The 10,665-nt window shown below is 43.5% G+C and overlaps 1 protein-coding gene across 4 annotated transcripts in view; it reads right to left on the reverse strand.

The window, feature by feature from the left end:
- Positions 1–8,595, reverse strand: part of DENND5A (DENN domain containing 5A) — a 117,326-nt gene extending 108,731 nt beyond the window's left edge. For all 4 annotated transcript variants that reach the window (XM_073347532.2, XM_073347529.2, XM_073347531.2 and 1 more), the window contains exon 1: positions 8,338–8,595. In XM_073347532.2, coding sequence (XP_073203633.1) covers positions 8,338–8,437 — 100 coding nt within the window. In that variant the 5' untranslated portion in view covers positions 8,438–8,595. The remainder of the gene's footprint in view (positions 1–8,337) is intronic.
- Positions 8,596–10,665: the final 2,070 nt, after the last annotated feature.

Genomic DNA, 10,665 nt, shown 5'->3' on the forward strand with positions numbered 1-10,665 from the left:
AGTGCACACCAGGCCTACATGGCACACTCCACTGCAGTGCTAGGCAGAAATCCATATGGTAGCCAACACTGACAGTAATTTGCTTTTCTGTAGCTCTTAACTTCCCACCACCGCTCTCCTTACAGACAGATGTGAAGACAAAAGGATCAAATTTTCTAAAACACTTAAAAGTGACTTAGGAGCCTATGTCCTATTTTCTAAAGTTACTGAGGCACTTATGAACCTAAGACCCACAGACTTCCCAGGAGACCTAGCTCTTAAGTCACTCTAGCACTTTCAGACCCCTTTTTGTTTATATTCTACTTGTGATGATTGTTTGTTTGTTACCAGCACCTCACAGGATGGTGCCAAGAGACACGACTGGCTGCAAGAGTTTCTCCAGGAGGGAAAACGAGGCTAGGTAAATAGTGCCACAGCGGTTGACAAGAGGGTGCTGTGGAGGCCACCCCGCCATACACCCCGATAAAACGACAGTCACCCGAGAAATAGCCATCTGGGGAAAGCTCTTCCCTGGAAAGAGGAGGAAATAAGCCTGACGTGACAGCTTTCCAAGCAAATTCCCCACCTGAGACCGTCTGTGTCAATGTTAAGACAGTTTTTCTGTATTTAGTAACATTTCATACTTTAGATCAGTGGTCTCCGAACTTTTTGGCTCGCGCACCCCCAGGGTGATCTGCCACAGGCACGCTGCCGACGGAAGAGGACCAGAAGACCTGCTGCGGACGTGCAGAGCTGCCGCCAAAGAGAAAAACGGCGGAGTGCCATCCGGCGGTGCTACTACTGCCGTGCACCCCCTGGGATCATCTCCCACACCCCAGTTTGGAGACCACTGCTTTAGATAGCTGTAAACTTGACTGCAAGCCACAAATCCAGGAAGCTCTTGTGACAAATATCAGAAGGAATACTTTTTGTATACAGTAAAAAATAAGTAACTGATTCTGACAATGTCACTTCATATGCATTATTGCTGCCACATGAACCCTGTGGGCGAGAGAGAACTAAAAGGCACTAATATGAAAAGTCCCTAAGAGCAGTGAAGAGGGACAATACCAACTTGAAAAGCCATAGTTGTCCAAACATTTGGTACCTACAGTCATTACAAGAAACTCCCCTCAAGTTTGCTACAGTTTGAAAGTTTAGAAGAGAATAACCTTTGCTCTTAGTTTTAGTTTGTGCATACAACAGCATTGTAGTTGCTCGCTTTTAGGAAGGCCGGTCCTTAAAAAGATCAACAAGGGAGCAGAAACACACTTACACAATGTTTCATACATTGGTGGGGGAGGAAGGGGAGCAAGGGTAGAGAGAAGGGGAGTATGATATGACATGCTATTTAAAGTAGGCTCCAGAAACTAGACTTTTAAAATATTAATTTAAAAATAAATAAATCATGAGTCCACTGCAGCACTTGGAAGAGAACTTAGAAACCCTGACCCCCAGCACCTTGTTATGGAGCATGCTCCTTCCTTTACAAAGAAGTTGAACACCTAACACAGGGATTTTTAAAAATGTACTGGGGGAAAAGAAGTCATTCATTTTCTATAATGGAGATTTTGGAAGACACAACTTGTAATTTAACCTACAACACAGACATGACAATCAAAAGTTTGGTATTATAGAAACAGCTTAATAAATTGTAGCTCCAAATGCTATTAATGGAGTACAGCTGCTTTTCCTTACATCAGACCTCCCATTCTTTATTCTGTATATCAGCTACCACAGCACGTCTGCCTCCGTTCCCAATGACACAAAAGATCTCTTTGGCACTCTAAAACACAGAAAGCAACTCAGGCTTCTTGGGGAAAGGAAGATTGGAGGGAGGAAGAGGAACTGCTAATGAGACCTAGAGCTTTCCACAGAAGCCAGTTCAAATGCAGCCTAAAGTTATCATCTGATGCCTGTTCAGAGTGAGTGGCCTCAGTTCAAGTCCTACTACTAGACAGGCCCCCATAACAGAATCAGCACCTTTGTTAGCAAAGCCAAGGAGATCAAAATACCCTTTCGTCTTTAGAATTAATCCTCGTGTCAGAATAGAGGCACACTGTCAGGGCAGTGTGGGAAGCCAGCACTGCTGTTATTCCCAAAAAAAGGCAACACTACTTCAATCTCTGGGGAAGTCAAGCCAGCACCTCTCACCAACACATTCATCTTTGCCAAAAGGGATACATATTAGCCCCACCTTACAGATAAAGGAACATTTATTTATTCAATGAGTAAATGTAAACAGTGTGCTGCAGAAGTCTATTACAGGAAGAGGCCTCAGGTCTGACTCCCAATCCTGTATCTTAATCACAAGCTCATCCTTCATCCACAGAGGAAGAAAATACAAAACAAAAGGAAAATGTCAGTAGTTAAGAGGGAAAGCATTAATCAAAGTTAAGCATTACAATGTTTTCCTCCTCAAACTTTCTAGTTAAAGAATTAAAAAGAAAAAAATACCTTCCTCATACCCTTTTAATAAGATAAAGGCTACAACAGTTTCCTAGTGTGTAAAAGTCATGCCCAACATCATTCAAACAATTGCTGGCAACAGTATTATTCTATTAGCCACCAAAAAGAAGGAAAATTATATTTCTGATGCTCTAATACAATGAGCAATTTATCACTTGACTTATCTGACAAGTCCTTCAAGTACTTCAGTTTATTTGAATAATACTTAAAAACCTCTTAAAAGGAAAAGGGAAGTTCTGTGTGAGGAAAAAACCCTAAAACCAGGGACTATGTGAAGATCATCTTCTATTCTAAACTTAATGCTAAGAAACAAAAAAAATACAGGTGTATTGGAAGACTGAAGGAGCCAGGAATAGAGCCTCCAAATGTAAAGAGACAGAGGGGAAACAATATTGCTACATTATTGCTCAAGAGAAACACTTCTGGTTCTAGAAACAATAGGCCAAACTCATATAGGTGTAGCTCCACTGAAGTCAATGGAGTTTTATTAGGATTAATTTAGACCACTATTTTCCCATTACCTTGCTAACACATACAGTGTCACACAGGGGAGGACAGCAATTGAGCCTGCATAATTTGTAAGTCATTTCACTTGTTCCAATTCTAGTTATTTTCCTTTCTGATTTCATGCATCAATACTATAAAAGCATTTATTATGTATGGTAGGGGTCCAGGAGCCCTAATCAGTATCAAGGCCTCATTGTGCTAGGTGTTGTATTAACACCTGAGTTGGCACAGTCCTTCTCCTACACAAATTACACTCCAATTACAAACAAGATACAAAAAAGTGTGGAGAAGGGAGAAGAAAAGAGTTACAAAAATAAGGTCAAACTACACAGGTTATTTATTGCTCAACTTGATGGTTCCAATACATCTGAAAGTTGAGGTTGTTTTTTCCTAAACCAAAATCAACAGTCAGCTATCCCCGACTGCTGCAAAACCTAGCCATCCTTAGTTAGATGATTTCTTGGGGTCAAAGCATAAGTGGGTCTTGAGGAGGCTCTGGAAGGAGGTCTTACACATCCATTCAGGGATGGTGTTCGACATATAACACGGCAACATGGAAGAAAGTACAGAGGTGTTAACAGAGAAAGCTGACAGCGGGCATTCAAGCCTGGCTTGTTTGACAGAGCAAAGGGATAACACAATATGGACCTTCATCCAGAGTCAGTGGGAGTCTTTCCATCGACTTCAGTGATTTGCAGATCAGATCCTATAACACAAGGGGAAATAAAGTAGAGAGGGGCAGAGTTGCTAAAAGTCATCGAAGGTGAGGACAAGAAGCTTGAATTTGACACAGTGGAAAATGGGGAGCCCAGGTGAAGATTAAAAGAGGAAGGTGATGTGGTCAGAGCAATATTTAAATACTATCATGATCAATCCCTAAGATATGCCATCAGTTAAATGTTTAACCAAACCATAGTAAAGAGCAACTATTGTTTTTTATTGGTTTATTGTAAAATCATCAGGATCTTTACTTCACAGCACAAGTTAATTTTAGACATTTGCATTCCATTAAGCATTTCTCCATTGTACACTGTAATTTTGGAAAAACATTCATTACCTATTTGTCATTATGAGATGGAAGTTATTTCCAAGTACACTCAAATTCTGTAAGTGATAGACTATATTGGATTATAAACTGATGATCAGATTTGTGAAACTGCAATTTCACATTCTATAGTGGTGAGTTTCTTATTTCCCCAACTCATCTTGCACCTAAGCAACACAATAAACTGATTCATTCTTTGTTTTTAACTATATAGTAAACAAATGCTGTCCATAGGATTTTGTTAATAAAACTGAGTTAAGAATTAGAACAAAAATACACGTCTTTAGTGTAAAAAAATATAAAATACACTACTGCCACAAACTTAATAATTTTATGATGAAACTAGTTTGTTTTTTGCCCCAGTTTTCAGACTATTTTTGAAAAACCCATTTATAGCTCTGATTGAAAAATAAGAGGCACTACACACTTCTCATTACATTTACAAGATGCAGACATGAGACCTAAATTCAGAAATCCTATCCATACTGCTGCAACAGTAAGTTACACTATAAATATAGATTTGTCTTAGGGCTTGTCTACATTGGCACGTTACAGCGCTGCAACTTTCTCGCTCATGGGGTGTGAAAAAACACACCCCTGAGCGCAGCAAGTTTCAGCGCTGTGAAGCGCCAATGTAGACAGTACACCAGTGCTGGGAGCCACACCCCTCGTGGAGGTGCCTTCACAAGCAACATAAAAGCGCTGCCAGTGTAAACTAGCCCTTAGTAATAGATGCACTTCATTATTTCATCTATTAAGTAAAAATGTTTGTAATACAGACTTGCTGAACTACAAAAATTCTACCACAGTCTTCTGGGGATTCTACAGAACCCATGGAAACACATCTCACTCCCTCACTTGTTCCCCACTCCAACCACCCCAGGGAGAGTTTTTAAGGTATGACAGTATGACTCGATCAATTACTAGCAAATAAAAACTTTCTAGCTGCTTGTCACCAAGACATCCAGTAAGAACAGTTTTCATTACTTCACTGAAGTCCAAATAACCATGCTGTATAAATTTCTGGATCAAAAAAAGTAACTTGGAGGTAGAGAATATATTATCCTTAAACCACTCTGAGCGTAAATGCCAATCATAAAGTTTTGTAAAATGTTATGACATTTAGTAAACTTTTTATGTAGATAGAGGAAAGTGGAAACAGAAGCCACCTTTTAAGCAAAAATAATCAGAAAGAAAATCGAACTGTTTGTGAGTTTATAGTTTATTTACAAAACTCCAACAAAATGCTATATGATCAATATTATTGTGAAACACCTGAAGTATCAGATTTCATTAGCTTGGCTATAACAAAATATGCTTACAGCATCCCTAGGGGTTCTGGCAGCCATTGTCAATTTCCTGAAGCAAGTTTAAAGTTACTATGACATCATTTGGGGGCTTTGCTCAAGGCAGACCTGATGCAGAAAAGCCCTGAAGGGAATCTCAGTGTGTGCCAATCAAGGGATCGTTTGTGTTTAGCTTTGCTTTATTTTAAGAATCCTGCTTCCCCCTCCACCGCACACAGCAACAGTAGTGCCAATGCCTCAGTTCCAACAATGGCCACTTATTAAGCAAATTGCTTCAACAGTTCAAGAATACAGAATGGATTTTTTAAATACAGAAGGAAGAGGAAAAGCTACATAATGCTCCTTTCATTCAAATAAATGAATCTTCCAGGAAGCAAAAAACATTTAAGAGCCATTTCCATTTACTTCAATGGGCTTTGGATCAGGATCTTAGCTTAGTTTGTTCAGAGAGTCTGCTTAAGACTTAAAAAGCAACATCTGCCAACACATTTTCATGCATAACTAATACTAGTTTCTTACACTAAACTCATCCAACTGTACTGAAACTCCAGTTAAATTTATATTCAGTGAAGTTATATCAAATGTTTTTTCCTCTCAATTGGTTCACTTTGCTCCAAAATCCTCATTTTTTTTCCCCTCAAGGAATACAGAATCTCTTTGAACAGAGTGCATATCACACTAGCAAAATATGATCCCAATTCTGCAAGTTACTATACGCAGGCAGACCTGGCACCCACACGGAACAGTCTGGAGGATCGGGGCCTATATTTCCACAAATTTCCTTTAGCAAGAAAAGGACGTACAAAACAGCATACTCCAGTCTTTATTATTTCAAATTCAGACATAAAATTAAGGTAATATCATACAACAATCTTTCAGTTTCCTAAATATTAGATAGTTTCTCAAAGTAACATTTATTATGGGAGGAGGAGCTATTCACATGCAAAGGAGGGAAGAACTATTGTGCAGCAATTTGTGGAATTCAGGACAAGGCAAAAAATAATAGGAGTGACAAAAATAACACTAGGAAGAATCCACTATTTTCAGCATACAAGTCTTGTTCACTCCTAGCTTTTATTAAAGCAGCAAACTTTTTACCCCAAATACATTTAACTATTCATATCCTTAAAACTAAATTTTATAATGTACTTTAAAGTACCAGATTGTGCCATCCTTACTCACTCATTCAGACTGATGTACTTTACAGTCATTCCTGTTGAAATTGAAAAGGACTCATTATACAGTAAGTTGTTACTCTGCATGAGTAAGGGTGAAAAAATCTGGCCCAAAGTGATTAATATGAAAAAGTTTCAGTCATAGCCAAAATGATGTAAATTTAGTCAATAGAATGAGTACTCCTCTATACAAATTTCACTCTACAGTGAACATAAAAAAAAAAGTCAAGAATTTCCAGTCAATATTACTAAGACAGTAACACCCACCACACATTATGAAACACATTTAAGGAAGCAAGAAAATGCAAATTGTGGGCCAGATTCTGAGCTCAGCTATACTAGTGTATATACAGAATAACTCCACTGACTTCAGTGATGTTATGCCAGATTCTGATACAGTGTTTGGACGGAAAAGGGTCTTACTCCATGAATAGTCCAACTGAAGTGAATGGAACTACTTGTGAAGCAAGGTGCTGCTAAACCAGAGAAAAACATATCAGAATCTGGCCCTGTAAACTTAATATAAGCATAGGAGGATTGTAATGATATTGTAAGACACACCTCCTAACCAGAAGCCAAAAAAAATGCATGTGTCAGATAAGAATGACACAGCTTCTAAGACACACTATTGAATCCAGTTAAAGGAAATAAACTAATATCTTAGAAATAACAAAACTGTTCTCTTAACATTTTTATTGTTCTTAACTTTTGTTGTAACTCAAGATAATACAAACATGCAGAATATAATTTAATCTCTCTCTAAAAAGGCAGCATATGATTTTTTTAACTCTAAACATAATTTTAATAATTTATTTTAAAACGTTATTTTAAAAGCCTCCAGGAATCTCACATCAATTGACAGAAGCAGCCGCAGTAGAGATATAACAACACCACTCATGTAAGTATACACACCCTACTTTTAAAAAGGGCATTAACCTTGTTTTAAGCACAGATAAAAAGCTCCAAAAAAGTGTAGCCATGTACAGAAGAATTTTTAAAGTGATGTACTTATCTAGAATATTTTCAATGCCTAACTGAACCTGTTAATTCCCTGGCCTCAAACCAGAATAGTGATCTCCTATGTACAGTGACCTTAAGATGTAAGATACTGACCATTATGAATGTGTTTGGGACATATTGTACCATCCCAACATGCCTAATTGCTGCACTCCTACACTCACCAGCACCCTAGTTATGATAACTGATACGTGTAACATTTCCATTAGGTTTGAAAGCTCCTCCTGGCTTTATTTGTTGTTTCTTCTTGGAAAGACACCCCTACGCTGCCCAGCTCTTTTTAGAGGTTGTTTCTAAACTGCTTACATCGCCTGAAACAAAACACACCTCCCCAAGCACGAGCGCGGCCAGAAGGCCGTTAATCCGGAGAAGGGCCCCGATAGGCGTTTCTGTGCGGCCCTCCCCTCCAGCTGTTCAGAGCTGCCGCCAGCACCCTCCTCCACCCTCCGTCCTACGCCAGGGGAGAGCGACAGAGCATTTCAGCCCCCCCAGCGGCCCCGACTAGGACCAGCAGCCGCAACTCGGGGTCTTACAGCGCCAGGGCGCCCTGTTGCTGCCACAACAAAGCAGCTTCCAGGGACCTTTTACCGACGCCCTATGCCCCCGATCCAGCGTGTGCACGAAGCAAGCCGCGGCCCCGCGCTTTATCCCCACCGGGAGCCGGGCATCCTCCAGGGCAACCGCAAATGCCCGCAACACCCTCCACAACCACGGCAAGCAACCCCCCCCCCCCCGGCGAAGCGCCTCTCCCGGGGGAACGGGGCCAACTGCGAGCCAGCCCCTCCCGCAGGGGCTGCGCACCGCTGGGGACAAAGGCCCCCTCCCCGGCGCCCCTCACCCGAGAGCTCGTCCGGCTCCAGCCCGGTCTCGGTGTCCAGCCCGCAGATCACGAAGTAGTCGGCGAAGCGGCCGGGTGCCGAGGAGCCGCCCCCGCTCATGCTGGAGCCCGAGGGGTGCGGGGGGCTCAGCGCGCCCGGGGGGAGGCGGCCATCGCCCGGGCTGCTCCAGCTGTTCCAGCGGCGGCGGCGGCCGCTGCCTCCATGACGGAGCGGAGCGGGCAGCGCCGCACGGCATTGTGGGTACGGCCCCCAGCTGTTCCTGAGCGGGCGGGGGAAGAGAGCAACCGCAATGCTGCGCGTGCGCTCTGAGCGGATGGGATGACGTGATGTTGCTGCCGGTCGGAGGCGGGCCGGCTCTGGGCGGGGGAGGGGGCGCAGGTCTCACGGCATCGCCCCGCCCTTGTTGTCTCACGCGCCGTCCTCTGGCGCTTTCCTTTCCCGCCCAACGGCTCGTCCTTCCCGCTCCCAGCCCGGTGCACGGGGCTCCGCTCCCTCTGCCCCTGGACCCCTGTTCCCTCAGGAGCCCGGCGGTGCTGGCTCGGGCCAGCGGCCTGTCCAGCCTGGTGTCCGGCCTGCCCACAGTGGCCGCTGCCCGGTGCTTCAGCGGGAATGAACAGGGCTGTTACTCCGGTTGCCAATTTTGATTGGACTGATCCTGGAGATTTCATCACACGGCAGTCTTTCGTTCCTGGAGACTCCCGGGCATCGTGGGCGGTTGGCAACCCCTGCTGTTCACTCAGCCATCGCTGGTCCTCCAGTCCCAGCCTCCAGCAGTCGGAGGTTAGAGGACTAACGGATGCTGGGAGCATGAGGTTGCATCCCTGCCCATCCTGGCTATTAGCTGCTGCTGGACCGATCTGCTAGGAACTTGCCTAGTTCTTTTTTTGAGCCCAGTTATATTTGTTGGCCTTCACAACATCCCCTGGCAATGAGTTCCACAGGTGGACTGTGCATGGTATGAAGTATTTCCTCTTGTTTGTTTTAAACCTGCTGCTTATTAATTTCATCAGGTCACCTCTAGACCCTCCTGCTGCTCCCCACACACCTTCCAAGTTTAATGAGACTCTCCTTCAAACCCCTCATTATACCCTTTCTCTGCCCTTCAAACCTGTAAAATTTTCCTAAATTTTCTCATGAGGTAGACTAGGCAAGGTCAATCACAGACAGTGGTATAGTGTTGACCTATACTAGCTCCCTGGCTGTAAAAAAATATCCTTCCTCACAGAGACTCTAGTCTAAGAGCTATTTCTCTACCAAAAAAAAGTGGTTTTTTACAGTGCTGTAACTGACGCATGTTAACTATCCCCTTGTAAAAGCCTAGTGGAGACAAGGCACCTGTGGTTCTTTCATGACAGTACAAGCCTGGGATTCGGGTTCAGTTCACTTTTCTGCTGCAGACTTTTTGTATAACCTTGGGTAAGTCATCTAGTCTCTTTGTGCCTCACTTCCCCATCCTTAAAATGGAAATAATCATAAGACTGGAAGGGACCTCGAGAGGTCATTTAACCTAGTGCCCTGATCTCATAGCAGGGCTAAGTATTATCTAGAACTGTGGTTTTCAAGCTCTTTTTCTGGAGACCCAGTTGAATGAAATGGTTGATGCCCACAACACAACAGAGCTGGGGATGAGCGGTTTGGGGGGGGGGCTCAGGGCTGGGGCAGAGGTTTAGGGTGCGGAGGTGAGGGCTGTGGGGTGGAGCCAGGAATGAGGGGTTCATGGTGTGGAGGGGGCTCTGGGCTGGGGCAGGTGGTTGAGGTGTAGGAGGGGATGAGGGCTCTGGGCTGGGGGTGCAGGCTCTGGGATGGGGATGAGGGGTTTGGGTGTGGGTGTGGGAGAGGCTCAGGGCTGGCATACTGGCCGCCGCTTCCAGCAGCTCCCCTTGGCCTGGAGCAGCGAACCGTGGCCACTGGGAGCCGCAATCGGCCAAACCTGCGGACGCAGTAGATAAACAAACCGGCCCAGCCCGCCACAGTCTTTCCCTGCACAAGCAGCGGAACAAGTTTGGGAACCACTGCTCTAGAGAGTTATTGTGCCAAATTTGGAGACTTTCAATCATTAAAGTGTGAAAGAGGGATTTTAGCCCTGCTTAAGTGCAAATCTCATTGTAACCTTACCTATGGAGTCACTACTGACATCTCTGTAATAGATGAGGGGTTAGTTTGAATGATATTCACACATGGCTTTGACTAGTGCTTTATTAGACACATCCTTTACTTTTCACAATTCTAAGTTAATTATAACTTTACTAATAATTTTTAGTTTTGTTCGTGTCTGAGTCTTGTGTTCATGAAAAATACCAAATTAACAAACACCTTCAGAAACTAAA

Source organism: Lepidochelys kempii, chromosome 6, assembly GCF_965140285.1.
Source record: "Lepidochelys kempii isolate rLepKem1 chromosome 6, rLepKem1.hap1, whole genome shotgun sequence".
Classification (NCBI taxonomy): Eukaryota; Metazoa; Chordata; order Testudines; family Cheloniidae; genus Lepidochelys; species Lepidochelys kempii.